This window comes from Prionailurus bengalensis, chromosome E2 (genome assembly GCF_016509475.1).
Source record: "Prionailurus bengalensis isolate Pbe53 chromosome E2, Fcat_Pben_1.1_paternal_pri, whole genome shotgun sequence".
Taxonomy (NCBI): domain Eukaryota; kingdom Metazoa; phylum Chordata; class Mammalia; order Carnivora; family Felidae; genus Prionailurus; species Prionailurus bengalensis.
This window is the reverse complement of record NC_057352.1, coordinates 14,007,037-14,032,719: the sequence shown is the minus strand read 5'-3', so window position 1 is coordinate 14,032,719 and position 25,683 is coordinate 14,007,037. Positions and strand designations below refer to the sequence as shown.

Sequence of the window (25,683 nt, the reverse complement as noted above, 5' to 3'; positions counted from 1 at the left end):
TGGGTCACAGTTAAGCAGGAGAGGGACAGGGTGAGAGCTGAGTTGCAGAAACAACCCTCTGGCCACGGGGAGGCAAGAAGGCCAAGGAGGAAACCAGGGCATAGCCCTGTGGGGAAGGATGGGGCTAGACGATGGGGTGGGGAGGAGCCTACTGGTACACACAGAGATGAATGCCCAGCCCCCTCCTGCATAGACACCCAGGCTTGTAGAGAACCCCCCCCCCCATGGACACAACACAGAGGGGCACAGAAACGGACAAGCAATTGAATCAACACACAGGCGCCAGGATGCACAGTCCCACCAGAGGGAGACAGCAAGGCGAGAGACCAACAGATGAGACGCAAAAACTCAAGGGCACCTTGTCAGCTGTGTTACCACGTGCGAAGAAGAACCGTACACGCACTGACCTCACATATCCTCCTTCTAGCTTACTAAATGGGTTCTATTCTTTAAGAATTTTTTAAAATCTTTATTTGTTTTTGAGAGAGAGACACACGGAGTGAGGTGGGGGAGAAGAACAGAGAGAGAAGGAGACAGAATCCGAGGCAGGCTCCAGGCTCTGAGCTGTCAGCACAGAGCCCGACGCGGGGCTCGAACTCATGGAGTGTGAGACCATGACCTGAGCTGAAGTCGGACATTCAACCCACTGAGCCACCCAGGCCCTCCTATTCTTAGTCCCATCTTATAGATGGACAAACAGAGGCTGTGGGGGTGGGGGGAGTCAATGGCAAGGTCACACAGTTAAAGGTAGAGCTGAGACTCCAACCCACATCTTCGGGCACCCCTGTGAGTGCCCATACACTGGCGTCCTGTTTCTGCGCCCACATGGGTCTTTTTTTTGTTACAAGGATCCATGTCTGCCCGAGTCTATCCAGGGGATGCCCGCTGAGCCGCGTCTTCCCGTTCCTGGTTTCTGAGTTTCTGCAGGAACGGAGTTCCTGACCCGGCTTGTCTGAGTGGGTCCGTGGGCCAGCAACGTGCCCCTGCTTGTCCCCTGCTGTCCCAGCCTCTGTGTGTGGATGACATCTGAGTGTGTGTGTCCTCATCAGCGGTGCTGCGAGAGTGAGGGGGAGTGTCTGGCTGGGGCTGGGGCTGGGCTGGGGGTGGGGGTGGAGGCAGGGCAGGGGGGAGTCGCATAGGCTGAGAGGGGAGTGGAGTTCTGGAGGAATTGTTTACCAGACACTGAGAGAGTCCAGAGGGACATCGCCCAGAGCCAGGATAGCGAGCTTAGCCTCTCTGCCTCGCTGGCCCAGGATTAGGGGTCCATCCATCGGGGCCCCTTCCCCCTCCTCAGCCTCGCTCCGCTCCGGGGCCCCTTTAAGACAGGGCTGGTCCTCTCCTCCCCGGGTTAACCCCTCCAAGCCCAGGTGGCCCCCTGGGCTCCGTCCTGTGGGCGGAGGCAGAGGGGGAGCCAGGGGCGGGGAAAGGGTTGCCCGAAGTCTGGGAGGGAGAGTAGGAGGCAGGGGAGCAGGGGAGGCGGCCGCTGAGCAGAGCCGGCAAGGGGCCCTCCGTGGCAGGCAGGCAGTGCCAAATCCGGGGAACCCGGAGCTGGGGGGAGGGCTGGGGACAGCCCGGCCCTGCCCCCACCCCCACGGCGTGCCCGGCAACTTCTGAGGAAAGTTTGGCATCGTTCGAGTGGTGCCCCGAGGATGGGCAGGGTCCTGCTGGCCTGGTGCTGGGCGCTGTGCTGCTGGGGGTGCGTGGCCCCCAAGGGTGAGTTCTAGGGGCCTGCGGGGGAAGGCCAGCGTGGCTGGGCTGGGGCAGGAGGGAGCAGAGTTGGGGGGGGCCGGCTATGGCAGGTGTTGGGGGAGTCTGGGCCGGCTGGAGAAGTGTCTTCAGGACAACAGACAGGGAGACAGGGAGACACAGACACTAACGGAGAAAGGCCGGGGTGGGGGGAGGGTGGGGAGAAAGGGGCTCAGAGAGGAACAGGGTAAGAAACAGAAACTGGGAGGGTCAGAGACGGAAAGACATGGACACAGAGGGAGACGGACAGACAGAGAAACTGGGGGCAGGAGTGGAGCTGGACTTAACTTGGGGGCCCTGGGGAGTGGACCTCAGCTGGGGGCTGCCCCGGAAGGAATCTTCCAGAAAGGAGTACTAAGTCAAGCAGTGGGATGAGGAGGGCTCCGGAGCTCTCAGGAAAACCCTCGCCACTGTCACCCCCCACTTGTCCTTACCCCATCACTGTCCACTCCGTCTCTGGGCCAGGGGTCTCTGGCTCTAGCTTCAGCTCCACCATCTCCGGGGGGCTTCATTTCTCTGTCCTGGTCTCTGTCTTCATCTCTCCCTATTTTCTAAGTGTCTCTATGATGTCATCTCTCTGTCTGTTTCCCTCTGTGTCTCTCCCCCCAACTTTTTTTCCCCTGTCAGGGGTGTCTCTTTCCTCATTGCTTATTTTCTGTGTCTCTCCTCCAGTCTCCGTTCCCTGCTGTCTCCGACTCCTCATGCCTGACTTTGTCTGGCTTCTCTGCGTCTCTGTCTCTCCTTCCCTGTTTCTCTCTCTCTCTCTCTCTCTCTCTCTCTCTCTCTCTCGTCTCTCCCTCCCCACCTCTTTTTCTTCCCCGCCATCCACCAGCCCAATCCGTCAGGTCTCTAGAGACCCTAAGGGAGGGCAGCGGGGGCCGGGGCTGGCCCCGTCGGGCAGTCCAGGGCGTGGGAGGCTGCCAGATCCCCGGCCTGCTTCCCAACAGACGTAGGATGGGGGCCCCTGTAGGAAGGATGGAGGCCGGACCCCAGTCTCCTGGGAAGGCTCCCATCCTCCCCCAAAGCCTCCACCCTCCACCCCACCCCCCTGCTGAGGTCACTTTACAACTATGTGGGCCTAAGGGCCTGGCAGGCTGGGAGAAAAGTAGGGGTTCCTGAGCTAACTTTTGCCCATCTCCTTGCAGGCACACAGGCTGAGGCAGACCCTTTCGTGGAGAGTCCAAGGAACATCACCGGTGCCCGGGGACTTGTGGGGACCCTTCGGTGTGAGCTCAAGGTTCAGGGGGAGCCCCCCGAGGTGACCTGGCTTCGGGATGGACAGGTGTTAGAGCTGGCCGACAGTACCCAGATGCAGGTGCCCCTGGGCGAAGACGGGGAGGATGAATGGAAAGTGGTCAGCCAACTCAGGTGCTCAGCCTCCCCCTCCCACCCCCCCATCCCCACCCTGACCAACTGCATGCCTCCTGACCCCTGTTCCCCCCCACCCCCCCGGACCTCCATCGCATGGCGGGTGAAAGGTTATGGGCAGGAGCCCCCCCTGAGCTGGAACCCCAGTGTGGCCACTCGCTGGCTATGTGGCTTCGAGCATGTGATGTAACCCTGGGTTTCACTTTCCTCTTCTGTAAAATGAGTTAATAATAGTACCCACTTCTTAATCCCGAAGAGTTTCCAGTCCAGACCCCTTCTTTAAATTCTCTCAGTATGCAGCTCTGACCCTGAGCCTTTCTGTCTCTCCTCTTGCCCTGTTAGAATCTCATCCCTGCAGCTCTCGGACGCGGGGTGGTACCAGTGTGCCGTGAACCTGGGAGGAAAGACCTTCCTGTCCCAGCCTGGCTATGTTGGGCTGGAGGGTGAGCCCTGGGCTCAGAGGTCATGGGAGGGCAGGAAGCCTGAGTGATTAGAGGGTGCTGGGGAATTCAGGGTGTCCCCCGGGGGACTCGCAGCCTAGGAATGTCAGAGATTGTTAGGGGTCGGGAAGCTGGGAAGTCTCTAAATTATTGGGGGCAGGTCTGGGTGAGATTATATGTCTTGGGGTAGAAGACATCTTGGGGGTTGTGGCATGTCCTGGGATCAGACATGGTCGGGGTAGGATACTCTGGGGATCAGCTAAGGGACCAGAGGTGCCACTGAACCCTCTCCTCCACCCCTGGGGGCCTCGCTTTCCTCGTTGGTAAAATAGGACTGGGAGCGAGACATTTTGGAAAAGAGACGTAAGGGACTCAGGTGTCCTGGAGTTCGCACACTGGTGGGGGCGTCAGATACTGGGATCACGTGTTCTGGGGGTAGAGACCTGAGGAGCCAGGCATCGGAAGGAAGTATGGGTGTCCTGAGGGATCAGACACAGGGGTCAAAGCATCTGAAGCCTGCCCTATCCTAGCGGTGAGTCAGACACCTTGGGGGCTCAGAGGGACCTCAGCATCCACTACCACTCCCTAGGCCTGCCTTACTTCCTGGAGGAGCCGGAGGACAGGGCCATGGCCGCCAATACCCCCTTCAACTTGAGCTGCTGGGCCCAGGGACCCCCAGAGCCCGTGGACCTACTCTGGCTCCAGGATGCTGTCCCCCTGACTCCAGTCATGGGCCGTGGCCCCCAGCATACACTGCGCATCCGAGGTAAGTCTGGGGATGCGGCCAGCTCAGCACGGAGGGCCAGGCAGGATGGAGGTGGGGAGCAAGGGAGCCCTTCATGCCTCTTCACGTGTGTCTGCCTGTCCCTCTATCCTTCACTGTCTGGCTCTTTCTGTCCCTGCTTCTCTCCTCTGAGTCTCTCTGCCTCTGCGTCTCTGTCCCTACATATCCCCACATTTCTCTCTGTGTGCTCTCTCTGTCCCTTTCTGTCTCTCTGCCTTCCAGCTCTCTCTGTTTCTCTCTTTCTGTTTCTCTATGTGTGTGTGTCTGTCTCCCTGTCCTTCTGTCTCGTCACCCCAGCCTGTCTGAATAGAATTCTTTGTCCTGGGTTTCCTCTGAGCTGTTCCACGGCCCAAATGTGTGTGTGTGGGGAGGGGGGGGGGGCTGATGCCCCTTTGTCAGCGCTTGACCCCAAGCAGGGCACTGGAATCGACCGTGCCCTCCTCTTCTCCACCTCCCCCACCCTGCCCACCTCAGTAGCTGAAGAGTTTCACTGGGGGGACAGAGCCAAAAGCCGAGAGAGGAGGAGAAAGTGGAAGAGGGAGAAAGACAGTTACAAAGAGAGAGAGAGAACAAGAGACACGGGCAGGGACAGACCACAGAGGTAACCCAAGATGGAGAGACTGGACAGGGAGGTCTGAGTGACAGTAGAAACTCTCTTAGCCTCAGGGTGACCATCCTCTTCTGCACCACATAGACGGGGCAGGACCTAGCTTGGGATCACAGAGCAGTCAGAGGCAGAGCTAGGGCCCCTGGACACAGAGGTTTCGCCCTCACTAAGGAAGGAGAGATAGAGGAACACAGAGGGCTGAGGATCAGTCAGAGGGAGGCAGCTGGACCCTGGAGGGCATCAGCTTCTGGTACCCCCCCCCCCCCACCTGCTGCCTGGATCCTCTGGGATGGGTGGGGTGGGGAGGAGACTCTGAAGGGTCTCCAGAGGTAGAGGGAGGTGTCCACATTCTCAACATTCCGGGGGCCCTGAGTGTACAAGGAAGAGGTGGTGAGCATGCCAGCCCCTAGAAGGGTGACTCAGGCCCATGGCTCTGGGGCCTGAGTCAGCCTGGCAGGACCCCGGAGATGGGGAAGGAGGGGGTATAGGTCCCCCACTCCATCCCAGGAAGGAGATATGGGTGCCCCCCACCGCCCCGCAGGCGCGAGAGGATCCGTGTGTGTGTGTGTCGGTGTATGGTAGAGCTCTATGGGGAGGGTGTCTGTGTGTGTGTCTCAGTGTGTGTGTGAGGTCCGGGTGTGTATGTATCCATGTCCCTCTGGATCTGTGCCTCAGTGCATCTGTCAGCATCAACCTCTTCGTATGAGGATGTGCTTTAGGGAGGTCCAGCTTCTTTCCTTTTTTAAAATTTTTTTAATGTTTATTTATTTTTGAGGGAGACAGGGACTGAATGCGAGTGGGTTAGGGGCAGAGAGAGGGAGACACAGGATCCGAAGCAGGCTCCAGGCTCTGAGCTGTCAGCACGGGGCCCGACACGGGGCTCGAACTCACCAGCTGTGAGATCATGACCTGAGCCGAAGTTGGACGCTCAAAAGACTGAGCCACCCATGCGCTCCAGCTTCTTTTTTTCTTAATGCTTTATTTATTTATTTTTGAGAGGGGGGAGGAGGGGCAGAGGGAAAGGGGGACAGAGGATCTGAAGCAGGCACTCACGAACCGAACCGTGAGATCAAGACCTGAGCCGAAGTCGGACGCTTAACCAACTGAGCCGCCCAAGTGCCCCAGGGAGGGCCAGTGTCTATGGGTGTTTCAGTGTGTGTGTGTGTTTGTCACTAGGTATGCTTCTGTCAGCTTGGGTGTCTCCCCCACTGTATGTTTGGGTCTTTAGAGTATGTCTTTGTAAGTTTCTCAGGGGCTGCCAATGCACGTGTACATGTGTGTGTGTGTGTGTGTGTGTGGGCATCTGTTTCCTTGTGGACTCAGGATGTATCAGTGGACAACCTGGTGTTTCTTCAGTGTTTCCACGGACTGTGGCTGTCCGTGTCCACAGGATGTCTTTGTGGTTTCTATGTATATGTCACAGGGTGAGTGTGTTGGCATGGGACTGTCACATGGACATCTGTGTGTGCGTGCACGCGCATACATGTGTGAGAGGAAGAGAAAGATTCCCAGCAGGCAGTAACAACACCCTTCTACTTCTGTCCTGTCTCCCTGCAAATCAACCCCAGCCTCACTTTTCTCTTGGTAGATAAACAGCGTATATGTAGGTCTGAGCCATCTATGTGCACAGGGCAGCTTGTGTGTCTGTGTCAGTCCTGTGTGTCTACGCAAGCGTGTGTTTTTGTATAGTCTGTGTCTGAAATGCGTCTGAAGCAACCTGAGTGTCCAGCTGTGTTTGAAGGATTGGCTGTTTGTTTGCAAGCAAGTCAACATTCACCTCACTCACGTCCTGGTGTGTATTGGTGGGCCCACTTCAACGTCAATGTATGTTTGTTGCTTGGTGTGTGTATTTCAATTCAGTTTCAGCCTGGCTGGATGTTGCCTTGTGTTGCTAGGTGTTTGTAGGTTGTACGTTTATGTCTGTGGATGTATGTGTGTCTCTTTATAAAGTGCATCAATGTCAGTCCCTGTGTATATAGACACAAGTCACTGAGTGTATATTTGTGTCACGGCGTGTTTGCGACAGCATCAGCCCTCTGTGTAGCTTAGCGAGAGCCGGGTTTTCTGTTTTTGTGCCAGTAACGGCCCCCGTGTGTTAAGTATGATTCATTGTGTCTGCGTGGTTGGGGGGGGGGGTGCTGTAAGGAATTTTGTCCGTTTGTGTGAGTTGTCCCTTGATCTGACTCAGGGCGTGCCCCCTCTCCTTCTATGCCTCTGATTCCCTCGGAAAAAGCGCGGGCGTGGGGGGGAGGAGGAGCGGGAGCGGAGAGGGCGAGGGACAGTGCACAGTGCATCTGGAAAGCACATCTGGAGTGGGCCTGCTCCAGTCGAGGAAGTTCAGCCCGCTGGAGGAGAGGGGGTCCCAGGCCCCTCCATCCCTGCTCTCCTGGTCCTCAAGGTGCGCGTTGACGCCAAGGAAGGGGGAACTTGGGCCGCGCGCCCCCCACCGGGCCGCCGGGCCGCCGGAAGTTCCAGAGCGGGAGGGGGGGGCGCCCCGTGACTCACGCGGGGGCAGGAATGCTGCGGTCGGAACAGGACCAGGCTCCAGAACTCTTTCTTGCCCCAGGGCTCCAACGGCGGGCAGCGCCAGCCCCCGCGCGGTGACCCTGGCGGGCCCCCACGTGCCAGGTGGCTGGACCGGACCCAGGCTCCCCGCCCCCTCCGGCAGTTGGCCCGGGGCTGTCCTGCCCTTCCCCCGCCGGCGGGGGCTGCGGCCGGGCACCTGACCTTGGCTGGGAGCTGCCGCCTGGGCAGCGGCGCTGAGGAGCTTCCCTGCCCAACCCCCTTCCGGGCCCCGGCTGCTGCCGACTTTCCCTCATTCCACTCCCTGTGCCGACTGAGAAAAGGAAACTTTGTGTCTGCGGGTAGATGGTGGTGGTGAGAACGCGGGCTCACGCACGCAGAACAAGCAGGAGATACACACACAAGGTATACGACATCCCCAGGCACACACAGACCTGCGGTCACCCTGACAGACTCAAGACCTGGTCCTCTTACATCCTGTCACCCAGACACTGTGTGTGTGTGTCTATATTTCCTCGTGTGTGAATCTGTGTCTTTTTGTGTTTGTGTGTCTGCGCCTCTTGTTTGTCTCTGTACTTGGTCTTGGTGCATGTGTGCATGTGTGTGCATGTCCGCCTGTGTTCCCACCCGCACCACACTGGGGAGGGGAGGCAGTCCACCCCCAGACACCCAGAAAGTTATCCAAGACACGTATTAACTCACTTACCCATAGAATTACGCTGGCATTTCTACAGACATGCCCCACAACGTTCATTAGTATGTATATAAAGGCATCCACATAAATTCATCCATTCGTTCAACAAGCATTTACAGAGCACCTGTTGTGTGCAAGGCCATCGTATGCCCTGGGGCATACAGCTGGGGGCAAAACAGAAACCCCTGCCCTCCTGGAGTTGACGTAGTGGAGTAGACACTAAGCAAGACAAGGTAATAGGTAAAGTATGTTGTGATGAGAAGAACCAGAGAAAAAGTAAAGCAGTGGAGTGGCTAGATAATGGACGTGAGCTCCCCGCTCTAAACAAGACAGCCAGGGGCAGGGTGGCTGAGAAGGTGGGGTCTAGTAACAAATGTGAAGGAGGGCAGGAGGGAGCCACGTGCACATCTGTGGGAAGACTGATCCAAGCGGAGGGAACAGAGAAATGCAAAGTTCCTGAGGAGGTGGGAACGTGTCTGATGTCTGATGGCCTGTGTTCCAGAAACACCGGGAGGCCACTGAGGGTGGGAGGGGGAGGGGGCTTGGTGGGAGCTGAGCTTAGAGCTTATAAGTGAACAAACATTACCTTTATACACACCGGTGAAGGCCTGTTTCTTAAGTGTGTGTCCATTCGGTATAGAAGCCTCTACGTGTGCCTGGGTGGCTCAGCGTGATCGTGTCCGCATTTGTCCCAGTATGTGGCTGTGTGTGTGTGTGTGTGTTTCTGTGCATAAGTGTGTGTGTCTGCGTGTCTATATATGCATGTATGAGTATGTGTTTCTGTGTGTATGTATGGGTATGTAAGTCTCTGTGTGTGTGTGCCCCTGTGTGTGTCTGCATGTATGTATGTCTGTGTGGTGGGGCATCAGGACTGAGGCCACCAGCCTGTCCTTGTCTTTGCATCTGAGGATGGAGGCCTGCGTTCCCAACTCATCGCCCTTCCCCCCTCTTTCCCATGCAGCAGGTGCCCATGTGGGCTAGACTGACCCTGTCAGGCGGTAGGAGGTGGCCCAGCATGGCCCGGGAACCCCTTCTTGGCCTCTCTGACACTGGGCCCTTCCTTCTGTGACTCCCCAGGCTTGAACAAGACGTCTTCTTTCTCCTGTGAAGCCCACAATGCCAAGGGGGTCACCACATCCCGCACAGCCACCATCACAGGTGACAGGAAAGGGAGCTGGGGAGCTGGGTGTCAGACGGTGTGAGGTCTGGGCCCAAGGTCAGAGCTGGGGTAGAGGGGAGGGCGGGGAGCTTTGGGCCAAGGCCCCCCAGGGTCAAATCCTCCCCTCATCTCTCCACAGTGCTGCCCCAGAGGCCCCACAACCTCCACCTGGCTTCCCGTCAGCCCACAGAGCTGGAGGTGGCTTGGACCCCAGGCCTGAGCGGCATCTACCCCCTCACGCACTGTACCCTGCAGGTGAGACCTTGGCCCTCATTCCACCGCTCATAAGCCCCCATCCTCTTCCTGGGAAACCAGCCCTTCCCAGCCATTCGTGTGTTGACCAGCAGTAGAGCCTTGAGTTAAGCCAGACGTCCTGGGTTCAAATCCTGACTCTACCAGAGGCCGGCTGCAGGAGCATGGCCCGGTGACTTAATCTCACTGGACCTCGGTTCTCTCATCTGTAAAATGGGCAGATAGGCTTGTTGTAAGAATTCAGTGAGTGAATGCAAGTAGCAAACTTACCATAGTGTCTGGAACATAGGATATGCACGATAGACTATCGGCTGCTTTAACTTTTTTTAGTATTAGTAATATTGACTCTGGCCAGAGAGGGAACCCTGAGACAGGTGACCCAGAGCCATCTCTGTCACCTCCAGGTGCCCGCAGCCCTGTACGTCTCCCATCCCAGCCCTGATCACTCTGGGGTGTCACTGTTTTGGGGGTGAGTGTGTCTCCCCACCGGACAGTGAGCTCTGGGAGGGGGCCGGTCCCAGCTGTCTTGGTCACCACTGAGTCCTCACGATTGCCCAGCGCAGGGCCAGACCTAGATTAGGGAACGTTTGCTGGAACCTGAAATGCTCTAGACCCAGCCCTTCTGCATCAAAGTTGTTCCTGTTCTACAGTAAGAAAAACAAACCAATGCAGATCTCTGAATACGAGCCCAGTTCTGGCCTGAAGTTCTCTGAGATTTGGAAGTTGGAATAAGGGTGGGACAGTGCCTGCCACGGCAGGTGACAGTACTTAACAATGACCAGCTTTTATGGAGTGTCAGCTCTGTGCTGGGCCTTGTGTTAAGGCTTTGCGCACACCCCCTTGCGTGTTTATGGAGTAGGGTCTATGGATTCACCCGTTTTCCAGATGAACAAACTAAGGCTCAGAGCAGTTACACAACCTGCCCGAGATCACAGCCAGGAAGTGGCAGAGGTGGGATTCGAACCCTCATCTCCTCAAACCCAGACAGTCCTCCTCACCTCCTAAGAGACCGTTCAGAGCCAGCGCGTGATTAAATAAGAGTTGTCTTTCTTGTAATTACGTGCCCTGGACATAATTTCATTTGCTTGTCATTTTAACCCTAGAAACGTAATCTATTAATCTTTCTGTTTTCAAGGTAAGGAACTGAGACCCAGAGAGGGGAAGTGATCTGCCCTTCCCATTGGCTAAAAGGGAGAAAACTGATTTAATCCCCGAGGCCAGGGCCCATTTGGGAGACCTCAAATGCCAGGTCAGGCGTCTGCTGTACCCCCAACCCACATGCGTCCAATGTCAAAGGAAAGCGGAAGTGTGTCCCTCTTCCCTCTCCAGGGCTCACTTCCTGCTGCGCCTGGCGTGGGGCTAGAGGGTTCGAATGGGAGGGTCACAGGGAAAAGAGAAGTGTGAGTGGGCACGGGGAGGCTGATTGTCTGGACCCATGTCCCTGTTGTCCCCTTTGTCCCAGCGAAGGTTCCCCTTCCCATCTGTCACTGCAGGTCAGAGAGCAGGCATGGGACAGCTTCCCCCCATCCCACTCCCCACCATCTGGCCAGGCCTCGTGGTGGTCTCCTCTCCCCACAGGGGTCTGTGTGACCTTGGGCAAGCTGCCGAACCACTCTGGGCCTCATTGTCCTCATCTGTAAAATGGGAATGAAAAAAGAAATTGACCTCAGAGGGTGGTGGTAAAAAGCCAATGAGTTCATCCAGGATTGCGCTGGCCAGGGTGCCTGATACAGTGTTGGCCCTCAAGAAATGTTAGATGTTGATATGATGTGCGGACCCCCTGACGTGCACTGTGTCATTAAACCTCACAGTGTTCCAGGTAGGGACTCTTGGATGCCCATTTTCCAGAGATAGGAATAGAGACTCAGAAAAGTAAAGACACTCATGCTAGGTCATACAGCAAGTGATATCCAAGCCAGGACTTGGACCCGAAGAATCTTGAGTTCACATCGGAAAGCAGTAAACACCTTCTGACACATGGTGTAGAGGAGCGGTTAGGTCTCCTGCTGGCTCCCCGGTTGCAGGGGGCGGGAGGCAGCATCCTTGCGGTGTGGGGCTGTGATTGTGTGGCTGTAGAGGGTTTGTGGTTCTGTGTGACAGGGCTCTGCAGATGCAATCCCCAGCTGTGGCGTCTGCCATGCTGATCGTGCTATTCCTGGGGACCAGGTGAGTGTCCCAGCCTGTGCCTTTGTGCAGAGTGTGCAGAGTTTGACATTGGTAGCCAGGCAGCCTCTCACACATGCACAAAATAATAATAACAATAAACACCCGATGTGGACAGGCCCTCTTCTAAGCTCTTACAAGCATCAATTCAGTCAGTCCTGCAAATTAGGAAGCCATTGTTGTTTTCCCATTTTACAGATGAGGAAACTAAGGCACAGAGCTAGGGAACGGTAGAGGCTGGATTTGAAGCCCAGATCCAGGGTCTACGCCTAGCACTAAGGCTATACTGCCTCTCTGAACAGAAGTACCGTGACTATCAGTGATGTTCTTAAATGGACATTCTCACCGTATGTAGGGCAGAAGTTTGCAAGACAGGTTGGGGTTCAGTTCCCACCTTCGTCAGTGACAAGCTGGTGACCTTGGACAAGTGGTTCCATCTCTCCAATACTCAGGGTCCTCATCTGTAAATGGGTATACACACAGTACCCACACTGAGGGCTGAGGTCAGGGTCAAAGGAGTTCTGATTTATAAAGGGCTTTTCTTTTTTATTAAGATATAGCATACATAACGTGCATAATCTTTGGTGTAAACCTAGATTGTTTAACACGAATATTCAGCCACGTCACCATCCTTCCAAATCGAGAGGCAGACTCTTCCCCGATCCCCTACAAGGATCCTTCAACCCCCAGAGATGCCCACTCTTCTGACTTCTATTGTGGGACATTACTTTTGCCCCTGGTTGAATGTCATTGTCACTTTATTGATGCTGACCACCTGCCATGTTCTGTACAGCTTGTCCTATGTTCATCCTTTAGGCAGCCTTGTAAGGTATTTGGTCCTCTAAGCCCCCCATTTTCCAGATGAGGAAACTGAGGCTCAGAGAGGGAAAGTCTTGCCAGAAGTGGCTTCTGCAAGTGATGATAGAGCCACATTGTACAACCAGGTGGTCTCCTTGCTTTGCAAATGCACGTGCCCATGTTACACCAGCACGGCACTCACACACACACACACACACACACACACGCATGCACATCCTTGCGAAGCCGTGTAATCACACCAGGACCACCACCATCGACTTGGGTGACCACCTCGTCTGATTGCGTGGCCATCCTGTCCTCATGTTCCTTCCCTCTCCCCAGGCTGTGCTGTCAGACGATGGGGTGGGTGTCTGGCTGGGAGAGCCAGACCCCCCCAAAGAACCTATCACCTTGCAAGCATCCGTCCCCCCTCACCAACTTCGGCTGGGTGGCCTCCACCCTCACACTCCTTACCACATCCGGGTGGCCTGTACCAGTAGCCAGGGCCCCTCGCCCTGGACCCACTGGCTTCCTGTGGAGACACCGGAGGGAGGTAAGAAGGAGCTGGTGTGGGGCAGACATCACTCTCTGCCCTGCCGGACCTTGCTCACATCGATGCCACCCCCAGCAGCTCCTGTTACCCATTCACCCCATGTGGCCTTAGTCCTTCCTGTCCACCCCCTGACTCCTCAGCACGGCCCATTGGCATCTCTCCCAGACCTCTTCCCTGCACTTCTGCTCACGGGAGGGCTGCACGAGTTGCCCACGTGCATGCCCTTTGCACCCTGCCCCCGCTTCCTGGGAACAGGGGAAGGGGGCAGGAAGAGGTGGGGTGCCAGCTTCCCCTCTTCCCTGTCCTCCAGTACCCCTGGGCCCCCCTGAGAACGTTAGTGCCATGCGGAATGGGAGCCAAGCCCTCGTGCGTTGGCGGGAGCCAAGGGCACCCCTGCAGGGCACCCTGTTAGGGTACCGGCTGGCCTATCGAGGCCAGGACACTCCGGAGGTGGGTGCTGTTGGCTGGGCTGGGGCGGAGTGGCCGGGGGGAGGGAGTGGGGGAGGAGATGACAGGGTGGACATGGACAGTTGTGCAGGTTGGGTAGTATGGGATACATTACACCTAGGAGAGCACTTTCTGGGAAAGTTAAAGGAGTCCAGGGGAGGGTCAGGGAATAGCTATTTACGAATCATTGTAAAAAGCGTTTCGGTAGACTTACAGATGTACTATGACAATTTTATAGCAGATAATTGTATAACACCTTGAAGAAGGGGTGACTTTTCCTAATTTGCACAAGAGTGGTGTTGGAACAAGCAGCACCCTGGGGTGCAGAAATGGAGTGGGAAGCGGGGAGTTACGAGGCAATAGGGGAGCACGGGGGGAAAGATGAGGGTTCAGCCCCTCAGCAGAAGTACTGCGTGCCACGCACAGTGCTAGCACTTGAGCACAGGCGGCGAATGAAGCAAAGGCCCAGTCCTGGTGGAGCTGATGAGTGGGTGTGGGGATGGAGAATGGAGGTGGCGATGGGGGTGAGAGATGAGGGGTAGGAGGAGAAAGGGTGAGGGGCTGGGCGTGAGGAGGAGGCTTTGAGAAAGAGGAGGACTTGAGGCCAAGGGTGCAGTCTTAAGAGTTGGAGGCCTGGGACTCTACCCTGATGCTACATCTGGATGTCCTAGGTGCTAATGGACATAGGGCTAAAGAGAGAGGTGACCCTGGAGCTGCAGGGGGATGGGACTGTGCCCAACCTGACCGTGTGTGTGGCAGCCTACACCGCTGCTGGGGATGGACCCTGGAGCCACCCTGTGCCCCTGGAGTCCTGGCGCCCAGGTAACTTCATGCTCAGCCCCCTCCAACTGATTCACAAGGACCATGTCTTTCCCAGATACCCCTGACTTGCTCCATGTACCTTTCAGTGTTGCCCCAATCTAGGCTCTTTTCCTACCCCGGAAGCTTACTGAGAGCCTCACCCATGTCACATCAGTCTTGCTTTCTCTGAGCATGTCCTCCCTCTGTCCTTTCTCCTCACAGGGCAAGGACAACCAATCCACCTGCTAGGTAAGGGTTTTCGCACCCTCTCTCCTCCTTTCTTTCCCTCAGCTCCCAGTGAGGACTCCCATCACCACACACATACTCTTTGACATGCTTTCCGTGTTTCTCAAACTTCTCGTTCTAATCCTCTACTTTTGGGGTTTGTGTGGTCCTTGATGGGGTTGCCTGGAATGGCCTCACACATTGTAGGTACTCAATGAATGTAGATGGGTGGCTGGATAGATAGATGGATGAATGGATGGATGGATGGAGGGATGGATAGATGAATAGATGGTGGATGGATGGATAGATGGTGGGTGGGTGGGTGGATGGATGGAAGGAGGGATGGATGGGTGGATGAATAGATAGACGGATGGATAGATCAGTTATCCCCCTCAAATCCATCCCTCTCAAGTATTTCTTCAGCAATTCTCAAAAACTCCTCCTACACCCATTGTATCCTCCTAGCATAATGACAGCTCACCTCTTGTAACTCAACCTACTATCCTTAAATATTCCTCCCGTGCCTTCCTGCCTTTCTTTGCAAACCCTTTCCACAGCCTCCTTTCCTCCCAGTCTTCTTTCCCAATCATAGCTTTACAACCCTTTGTGCCTCACACATGCCTCTCAAACCCAATCACACCCACACTTCGCATTCACAAACTCTGCACGCTTTTTACACGCTCACCATATATCTCACATTGCAAATGATGGAAAACTTCGGGTCCACACTTTCCAACTCTCCTTACACGTTACTCCCTCGCCCCTTGCCAGTCCTACCTGTTCCCACTCTATGCACACACCCACACCAAGCTCCTGCTACATTTACCATGCACCCATTCCCATCCCTTACACGTCTACTCCCACCTTTATGCACACCATTTCATCCCATGTTCCTCACCTGCCCTTCCCACCCTCCTCTTGCACCAAAGTTACATCCTTACAAATCACTCTTCACTAATTGTATCTAAAACTCCTTGACTACTCCTCACTCACTTACCCAAAACTCCTCCAACACCCACCTGACGCTCTATATATACATGCCTTTCCTTTGCACATGCATTTCGCTTCCATCCCTTACTTTACGGAAACCCCTCCATCATCAGGACACACTCCTCAAGACTACTCCTTAGCCATCTATGCGTGAACCTCACACTCCTTACACACGCCCCCCCCCACACCCATCCTATGCTGCACGCATTCTCTCCCTTGCTCACCTGTTTTTCACACCCAAATCCGGTCTCCCTGGATAAGTGAACACACCTACCTGCCACATGTCTCATCAGATATTTCCTCATCTGCCTCCCTCCAACATCACCCCTTTGGGTCCCAGGGAGCAGGATCCAGAGCCCCAGCCATGACCTGTGTCCCATACCCCCTGACAGTGAGTGAGCCCCCAGCCCCTGCCTTCTCATGGCCCTGGTGGTATGTACTGCTGGGAGCAGTTGTGGCCGCTGGCTGTGTCTTCATCTTGGCCCTGTTCCTCGTCCATCGACGGAAGAAGGAGACCCGCTATGGGTGAGTTGGAACTACATGAGTAGGAAGGCTAATGTGGATTGGAACAGAGAGGCTGGAGTCGGGGAGACCGTGAGGAGGCTGGTACAGGATGAGAGATTAGCAAGAATCGGAATGGGAACAAGGGGGGAGGCAGAAGGTAGCAATCCAAGACAAGCTCAGCAAACGATGGAGGAGAGGGCGGGCAGGGCCTGGGGTTAGGGTGGTGTTCACTTTCACTGCTGTTGGAAGGAGGGGGTTCCACTCATTTCTGCCCTGCCCTCACCTCCTGCCTGTTCCCCCCAGAGAGGTGTTTGAACCAACAGTGGAGAGGGGTGAACTGGTGGTCAGGTACCGTGTTCGCAAGTCCTACAGCCGCCGGACCACTGAAGCCACCTGTAAGTGAACCCTGTGCCTCCCTGCCCTGGTGCGGGGATGATGAGTGTAGAGACTGGGGCCTGCTAAGCTTCTGTCGATGCATGCACCAAAAGTTTCTGAAAGTCTTGGAATGCTGGGTTGTTAGAACCACAGACCATAAGAACAACAGAACTGTGAAACCACACAGACCCTTAGAGTAATAGAGTCTTAGGGGCGCCTGGGTGGCTCAGTCGGTTAAGCGGACGACTTCGGCTCAGGTCATGATCTCGCGGTCAGTGAGTTCAAGCCCCGCGTCGGGCTCTGTGCTGACAGCTCGGAGCCTGGAGCCTGTTTCAGATTCTGTGTCTCCCTCTCTCAGACCCTCCCCCGTTCATGCTCTGTCTCTCTCTGTCTCAAAAATAAATAAACGTTAAAAAAATTTTTTTAAATAAAAAAAAAAAGAATAATAGAGTCTTAGACACAATAAATCGTAGAAAGACCAAACCCCAGGGCCACAGGACCCTAGGACATTGTAATGATGATGATGATAAAGATAATGATGATGGTAACAATAAGGATGAGGATCATTGATGATGATGAAGCCAATGATGACAGCCAACCCTGGCACTTCCTATGTGATGGGCGCTGTCCTAAGTGCTCTGTACATATCACTTAGTTTAATCCTCATGACAACCCAATGAGGTAGGTACGTCAACAGATGAGGAAGCTGTGGTATAGAGTGGTTAAGTAACTTCCTCAAGGCCACACAGCTTGGAAGGCGGACAGCTGGGCTCTGAACCCAGGTAGATTTGCTCTGAAGTCCATCCTCTTAACTGCCTCTTGGAATTATAGAATGTTAGAGAGGTAGGGTTGATCTTGGCTGAAACAATCAAAGGCTTAATTCTTTTTTTTTTTTTTTTCAACGTTTATTTATTTTTGGGACAGAGAGAGACAGAGCATGAACAGGGGAGGGGCAGAGAGAGAGGGAGACAAGATCGGAAACAGGCTCCAGGCTCTGAGCCATCAGCGGCCGAAACAATCAAAGGCTTAATTCTTGGTGCGCCTGGGTGGCTCAGTCAGTTAAGCATTGAGCTTTGGCTCAGCTCATGATCTCACGGTGTGTGGGTTTGAGCCCCACATCGGGCTCTGTGCTGATAGCTCAGAGCCTCGAGACTGCTTTTGATTCTGTCTCCCTCTCTCTCTGCCCTTACCCCATTCGCACTCTCTCTCAAAACTAAACATTAAATGAAAAATTTTTAATGTTGTAATACTATAGACCCTTAAGATTTTTTTTTAATTTTAAGTATTTATTTTTGAGAGAGAGAGAGAGAGAGAGAGAGAGAGAGAGAGAGCTCATGTGCACAAGTGAGGGAGGAGCAGAGAGACAGGGCACAGAGGATCCGAAGCAGGGCTCCACGCTGATAGCAGAGAACCTGATTCAGGGCTCCAACTCACAAATGGTGAGGTCATGCCCTGAGCTGAAGTCGGACGCTTAACTGACTGAGCCACCCAGGTGCCCCTAGACCCCTAAGATTTTGAAAATCATAGGCTCTTAGAACTCTAGACTCTCTGTTCGACTGTGGAGCTATGAAGTGTCCCAGCTAAGAAGGGACCTCAGAGGCCACCTCGTCAAATCTCTTCATCTTTCCAGCTGAGGAGACCAGAAAGAAAAGGGACAGAATTATGTCTCTTCCAGCACACAGTGAGAAGGCTACTGGGGCCCCAGGGAGATACCAGAAGGGGCTGGGAAAGACATTTATTTAAGAGGAGAAAGAATAGGAAGCAAGGAGGTCATGGTGCCGTAATGAAGTAACATGCAGAGTAGTTCTCAAAGTGTGATCTAGGTCCCTGGAGGGGTCCCCGAGACCTCTGTATGGGGTCCATGAGGTCAAAACTATTTTCATAGTAATTCCAAGATGTTATTTGCCCTTTTACACTGCTGTTCTCTCACACGTGTTCCGTGGAGTTTTCCAGATGCTCTACAACGTGTGTTGATGTCATCACTCTATTGGTTGATGAATGTGTGCTTGTTGATTCTTGTTTTAAAAATCTATTCATTTGGGGTGCCTGGGTGGCTCAGTTGGTTAAACCTCTGACTCTTGGTTTCAGCTCAGGTCATGATCTCACGGTTCATGGGTTCAAGCCCCACATTGGGCTCTGTGCTGAGAGCACAGAGCCTGCTGGGGATTCTCTCTCTCCCTCTCTCTCTGCCCTTCCCTATTCCCACTGTCTCTTTCTCAAAATAAATAAACTTTAAAAAATTTAAAAAATGTAAATCTATCCATTTGACTTTGCATACAGTAAGTGGTATACATAATCCCCCTAGACGAAAGCTTTTTGCAGTCCTTAGTAATTTTAAGAATGTGAAGGGGTCTTGAGGCCAGTAAGTTTGAGAACTGTTACCATATAGCAACGAAAAAAAATTGCAGTTACCCACAACCACATTACAGCTGTCTCATAGATGCCGTGTTGACTGAAAGAAGCCAGACACAAAAGAGAACATATTATGTGATTCCATGTTTATAATAATCTCCCCAAACAGAGGAAGCCTATCTATGGTAAGAGAAGTCAGGAAGGTGGCCACTCTTGAGAGGGCAGGTCATGGTCTTTTCTTAACCTGGGTGCTGATTATACTGTTGTGTTTGGTTTGTGGAAATCCATTGAGCTACTAACTTATGATTTGTGCAGATTCTACTTCAATAAAAAGTTAAGAAATATTTTTAGCAACTGGCATTGTAGGACACTGACCAGTCAGGGTGCCCAGTGGTGCAAGATCATGTGCCGAGTTCTAACCCTTTAGCTGCTGGTTTGGGAGAAGTTTCAGGGATCTAGAGGAGGATCTAGGGTAGGGTGTGTGCTTAGGGAAGTAGCTGATTTTTTTTTTAAGTTTTAACTTCATTTATTTTTGAGAGAGAGAAAGAGAGAGCAGGAGAAGGGCAGAGAGAGAGGGAGACAGGAGACGGAGAATCCTAAGCAGGCTCAGAGCTGTCGGCACAGAGCACAACTCGGGGCTCAAACCTGCAAACCGTGAGATCATGACCTGAGCCAAAATCAAGAGTTATATGCTTAACCAACTGAGCCACCCAGGTGCTCCAGGGCAGTAGCTGGTTTTGAATGAATGCAGAAGTATTTCAATATTTTAATAATGGCTACATCCCTATTGACATCCGAATGTCAAATGTCCGAATGTTGAATGTCGCCTGAATGTCAGCCCTGCTCCATGGTTCTGTCCACCCCCACCCCCCATGCAGTGAACAGCCTGGGCATCAATGAAGAGCTGAAGGAGAAGCTTCGGGATGTGATGGTGGACCGTCATAAGGTGGCCCTGGGGAAGACCCTGGGAGAAGGTGAGTTCCCTACCTAGCGCACACATGTATTCCCTTGAACCATGAAGATGAAGTCCTTCACTTGCCCACCCCTACCCAGTCACAGGAAATGCAGTTTCCATAAGTGCCCCTGAGGTCAATGTCTTCCTCTGGTCCCCCATAGGAGAATTCGGAGCTGTGATGGAGGGCCAGCTCAACCAGGATGACTCCATCCTCAAGGTGGCTGTGAAGACAATGAAGAGTGAGTCTATGCCTGCATGTGCACACGTATGGGACCCCCGTCTCCTAGCCCTAGGCCCTTCTCCTATGTCCCTAAGGAGGCAGAAGCACAGAAAAGTTAGTAGCAAATTAGCCCCACCACAGAATCTCAGGGTTTCCAGAAAGGAAATGGAATCCATGCCAGGTACTTCAACAGAAGGAATGTAATATGAGGAGGTTTACTACAATGGTGCAGGAATAACTGGGAGCAGTGAGGCAACCTGGAAATTAGCAGCAGCAGTACCTTACTTCCTCCCCAAGGCCTGAAGGGCAGAGGGAGGAAATGGTGTTACCAGAGCCCATGGCCAGGGACGCCTGGTGGGATTTAGGATCACAGGAGTTAGCGGCTACCTTGTAGGAGCTTGAAACACACAGGAGGCACAGCCACCATCAAAGCAAGACTGGAAGCAGTAAGAGACAGGGTGAAATACCCTGACTTCTCCCCTTCCTCCTACGCACCTGCCAGTCTGCCATCAGTGCTTCCCATGGGCAAACTCCCAACAGGAAGCCAGTATGAAAGGGAGCCTGGGAAATGTAGTTTTCAGGGACGAGCTCCTGTGATACATAACAGACCAGGAAAAGGTCTGGAATGAGGCATACCTGGTTTCATCATTTACCAGCTGTGTGATCTCAAGCAAGTGACTCTCCCTCTCTGAGCTGCCATCCTTCATCCGGGGGAAAAAAAAAGATAAAAATCTCCCTGCCACCTAGGGTGAGCCAAAGCACTTAATGCTGGGTATATAGGATGCGTCATTGATGTGGACTGCGACTATATTATTTACATAGTCAAAGAGGGTGAGAGCCAGTCCAGGGTCACACAACACAGGGAGTCCATGCCCAAGTCCTTCCCATACAGGAAAGAGGCGTTGAGGGTCAGGCTGCACCTGGTGGTTAGGCAAGAAGGTTCCTTTCTGAATCACTGGGGCTAAAAGCTTGGGTTATGGACTCAATGGTCTCTCACTCATTCATTCATTATTGAGCACTTCTTATGTACCAGGTTATATTCCCCACCTGGGTTTGAATCCCAGCTACGTGACTTTGGGCAAGTCACTTTGCCTCTGTGAGCCAACGTCCAGAGTAATCGTATGGATCGCCAGGGAAGCAGCCTTGCATGGTGTTTGCACGTGGGCCTCAGAGCCAGACCACCTGGCCTTCAGTTCTGCCTATTCCGCTTGCAAGCTGTGTGTGCAGATTCCTTAACCATTGTGCGCCATGGTTTCCCCATCGTTAAAACAGGGAAAACAATAGTGGCACCTCAGAGGGTTAAATGAGTTAATATATGTAAAGTGCTGAGTGCAGCACCAGGTACTTAGTAATCATGGTTGATGATGATGATGATGATGATGGAGGAGAAGAGGAGAGAAAGAGTCCTCTCTCCCCTCCCTTCCTCCTTATCACCTTCCTTTCCCCTCCAAGTTGCCATCTGCACAAGATCGGAGCTGGAGGATTTCCTGAGTGAAGCCGTCTGCATGAAGGAATTCGATCACCCCAACGTCATGAGGCTCATTGGTGAGGGAGGGGCAGATTTAGGGGATCTGCAGGCTCCATGGAGGCCACCCTAGACGGAAGACCCCTCCCTCTGGCACTGAGAAGATCAAACCTCCAGGCTCCCTGTCTCCCTCCCATTCCTCAGAGTCAGCAAGCTCCCCCCTCCTTCTTTCCCTCAGCTTGGAATGTGACCTCTGACCTTTCCCAGAAATAGCTGAGGTCCCCAGGAGGGCTCTGGAAACTTCCCTGGGAACAGTGCTGGAAATGGCTTCTCTGAAGCTCAGTCCTTGCCACTGCTGTCCCCCGCCCCCAACAATTTGGGGGGAAGGGAGAGATTTGAGGGGAAGGGAGAGACAGAGCTGAGGGAGGGGACGGCTTCCCCTCCTGTCCAACTGGAGTGACAGGGCTGCCTGTGGGGGGCGGGGGGCTCAGGTGTCTGTTTCCAGGGTTCTGAACGAGAGGGCTTCCCAGCACCTGTGGTCATCTTACCTTTCATGAAACATGGAGACCTGCACAGTTTCCTCCTCTACTCCCGGCTCGGGGACCAGCCAGTGGTGAGGGACATTTACATGTCTGGCTCACAAGTATTAACTGAGCACCTAAGAGGTACCCGGCGCTGCTCAGAGACTGGGAAAACCATGGTGACCCAAACCATGGTGACCCAGAGCTTGCTGTCCTGGAGCTCTCTGCCAGTGGGGACACCGGGCAGTAAATTAGTTAACAAATAAGCAAGATAATGTAAGTGCTAGGAAGGAAATAGAGTCAGATGAACTATAGAGAAGCTAGGCAGTTAGTTTGAGGGGACAGAGAAGGTCTTACTAAGGAGGTGGCCTTGAAGGAGGAGCCAGCTGGTGGGAGGTGGGGAGATCTTGGGGGAAGCAATCCTGGCAGAGGGAACAGTATAGGCAAAGGCTCAGAGGTGGGAGCAAGCAGCAGCCTGTCTGAAAACCAGAAAGGAGGCCCCTGGCTGGAGCGTGTGTCCTATGTCCAGGGCAAGGACAGTAGATCCACTCAGAGAGGAAGGCAGGAGGGTATTATATAGGGCCTTGTTGGAAAGAGGTGGGATTTCATTTTCAGAGCCATTAGAAACCACTGCAGGGCCGAGTGAGGCACACACAGGAAGGGAAGGAAGGAGGGGGGAAGAATGGATCTCATGGACTCTGCTGACCTCTACTCCCTCCTGGGCTGCCTCCAGTTCCTGCCCACTCAGATGCTGGTGAAGTTCATGGCAGACATTGCCAGTGGCATGGAGTATCTGAGTACCAAGAGATTCATACACCGAGACCTGGCTGCCAGAAACTGCATGTGAGTGTTGAGCCTTCCAAAGACATCCCCACCTGCCGAGGAGCTCCATCCCTCCTTCCAAGATGGAAGAGGGGTCTAGACACTTACCTCTCGGGTGGTCCAGAACTCAGGACTGGGACAGAAAGGTCAGCAAGGGAGTTGGAGAAGCATTCCTGGAGGATGTGGGCCTGGAACTGAGATCCTGGAGGGGCATTTGGATGTGGAGACAGGTGAGGCAAGAGGGTTGGCTCAGTGGGTAGCATGAGAGGTGCAGAGGTGACTGATGACCGTAGTAACATTGAAGCCCCATCTCTGTCTCCCTCTGTGCTGAGTGTCTTCCCCGGGCTGCCTTTGGGGAGGGGCCACACTGAATAATGGTGGGTTGGGTACAGGCCAGAAAACAGGCCAGAACTGAGCTAAGGTGAGAGCGGTGTGTGTGTGTATATAAACACAGGCTTAGGATATTAGTTACATTACAATATTGGACTCCTAGAAATTGAAGCTGGAGAATCGGAATCTTGTGTAAGATGTTTCATTGTTCGCGACTCTCAGGAATATGAACAGTTCTGTATTTCTCCCAATTTTTTGTTTTGAAAAAGTCCAACCCTACAGAAAAGCTGAAAGAACTGTACAGTGGACCCCCATATACCCTCCTTGTTGAAATTCTCTTCTATTCTCTTTCTGTCTTTCCACAACCATTTCAAAGTGAGTTGCCAAGATAGTGGCACCAGACCCCTAAATCTTCAGTAGGTATCGCCTAAGAATGAGGACTTACATGGAAGTGATTACAGTTCTGTTGTCACACCTAAGATTAACCGTAATTCTGTAACATAACCTCTCATCCAATCCATGTTCAAATTCTTCCAGTTGTCCTCTGAAATGTCTTTTAGGGCTGTTTTAATTTTTTACCCCAAATCAGAATCTCTTCAGGGTCCCCCCCGCCACTGCATTTAGCTGTTATGCCCCTTTGGTCCTTATAAATCTGGAATAGACCCCCCAATCTTTTTCTATTTTTACATCATATTATTGTGGAAGAGACCAGTCCACTTGTCTCGTAGGATGTGACAGGCATGTGTCTGTTTCCTTGTGGTGGCATTTGCCTTGTTCCTCTGTTCCCTGTATTTCCTGTTACCTGGAAAGTTTATGTAAAGGCTTCAACAGGCTCAGTCAAAATGGAAATTCCTTTCTTTTTTTTTTTTTAATGATTATTTTTGAGAGAGAGTGGGGGGCAGGGAGGGCCAGAGAGAGAAGGAGACACAGAATCTGAAGCAGGCTCCAGGCTCCGAGCTGTCAGCATAGAGCCTGGTGCAGGGCTTGAACCTACAAACTGTGAGATCATGACCTGAGCTGAAGTCAGATGCTTAACCAACTGAGCCACCCAGGCACCCCTGGAAATTCCTTTCTATCTGCAACTTGGCGTGATCCTAGTCAAGTCCCCCATGGAACAGTGACACTGGAAATCAGAGTAGACAACCCATTGTTATGCATCTGCCCCTTTTTGTTAAGTTACAATATTGAGGGGTGCCTGGTTAGGTCACTTGGTAGAGCATGCGACTCATGGTCTTGGAGTTGTGAGTTCAAGCCCCAAGTTGGGTGTACAGATCGCTTAAATATAAAATCTCCAGGGATGCCTGGCTGGCTCAGTCAGTAGAGCACGCAACTCTTGATCTCAGGGTCATGACTTCACACCTCACATTGGGGATGGAGGCTACCTTAAAAATAAGTAAATAAGGGGCGCTTGGGTGGCTCAGTCCATTAAGTATCCGACTTAAGCTCAGGTCATGATCTGGCCGTCCGTGAGTTCAAACCCCGTGTTGGGTTCTGTGCTGACAGCTCAGAGCCGGGAGCCTGCTTCGGATTCTGTGTCTCCCTCTCTCTCTGTCCCTCCCCTGCTCACGCTCTGTCTGTCTCTCTGAAAAATAAATAACATTTAAAAAAAAAAGTAAATAAATAATTTTTTTAAATGTTATTTCCTTACCCAGTTGGCAGTTCGCCACTACCCGAAACCTCCCACCTACTCCACAGCCACCAGCCTGGATACCTGAGCATCACCTCTCTCTGCCTCCCTGCCATGATCCTCTGGGCCTTCCCTGGACCTAGAGGGTGAAGGTTAACTCCTGCCATGTGAGGGGCCTCCAGGGTCTGTTCTGATTGGTCACTGCCCCAATCCATCACCCTGGCTAGAAATCATTAATTCTTAATAGGATCCTAGAACCTCAGGTGCAAAAATTAGAGAATCTTCTCTTTATGAAAAGCACAAAAGCAGGCAAAAGTAATCCATGCTCGAAGACTGTGGCTTCTCTGGGAGGGGTGGTTACAGGCAGGACTAGTAATGTGTTCCTTCCTTTCTCATACTTAAAAAAATCAACGTATGCTGACAAGCTAACACACACACATTCTAGGTGTGTGGCCAAACGCATGTTTATGTCTATAGACTCATGTAAACGACCACCAACTCGATCAAGGTAAAGAACATTTCTGGGCCCCGGCAGGCTCCCTCAAGCACTTTGTAGTCACTGCCCCCAGGGAAAATACTATCCTGTATTTCAGTCACCTGTTCTTAAATGTCACGGAATCACGGAAGGTGTACTTCTTTGTGTCTGGTTTCTTTCGCTCAGTGTGCTATTGTTGAGATGAGCCCACGTCGCCATGCATATTGGTTAGTTCCAGCTTTTTCTTTGCTCTGTGGTATTCCGTGTACAGATGATGTCCCGCGGTGTTCTGTTTCTTCATCTGGGTGCTGGTTACATGGGTGTGTTTGTGAAACTTCATATGGAGGGAACAAGAAGCAACACGTTTCCCTTCGGTCTGGGGTTGACAGACCCTCACCCCCAAAGAGGCCAGCCAGAGCAGGGGTTGAAAAGGCGTCTGAGAGTGGGGACAGGCTTCCCGGTGGAGGGGGCGATGCCGTGACTCTGT

General features: G+C 53.1%; 1 protein-coding gene across 2 annotated transcripts in view; it reads left to right on the top strand.

The window, feature by feature from the left end:
- Window positions 1–1,134: 1,134 nt before the first annotated feature.
- Window positions 1,135–25,683, top strand: part of AXL (AXL receptor tyrosine kinase) — a 28,042-nt gene continuing 3,493 nt past the window's right edge. Inside the window, exons 1-17 of one of the 2 annotated variants that reach the window (XM_043598836.1) lie at window positions 1,141–1,713; window positions 2,892–3,114; window positions 3,457–3,557; window positions 4,144–4,320; window positions 9,240–9,320; window positions 9,461–9,576; window positions 12,877–13,087; window positions 13,398–13,537; window positions 14,206–14,356; window positions 14,558–14,584; window positions 15,943–16,075; window positions 16,358–16,449; window positions 19,660–19,755; window positions 19,898–19,975; window positions 21,409–21,501; window positions 21,913–22,034; window positions 22,676–22,785. In XM_043598836.1, coding sequence (XP_043454771.1) covers window positions 1,650–1,713; window positions 2,892–3,114; window positions 3,457–3,557; window positions 4,144–4,320; window positions 9,240–9,320; window positions 9,461–9,576; window positions 12,877–13,087; window positions 13,398–13,537; window positions 14,206–14,356; window positions 14,558–14,584; window positions 15,943–16,075; window positions 16,358–16,449; window positions 19,660–19,755; window positions 19,898–19,975; window positions 21,409–21,501; window positions 21,913–22,034; window positions 22,676–22,785 — 2,015 coding nt within the window. In that variant the 5' untranslated portion in view covers window positions 1,141–1,649. Of the gene's footprint in view, window positions 1,714–2,891; window positions 3,115–3,456; window positions 3,558–4,143; window positions 4,321–9,239; window positions 9,321–9,460; window positions 9,577–12,876; window positions 13,088–13,397; window positions 13,538–14,205; window positions 14,357–14,557; window positions 14,585–15,942; window positions 16,076–16,357; window positions 16,450–19,659; window positions 19,756–19,897; window positions 19,976–21,408; window positions 21,502–21,912; window positions 22,035–22,675; window positions 22,786–25,683 lie in introns of both variants that reach the window. The other variant, XM_043598837.1, reaches the window with a different exon arrangement.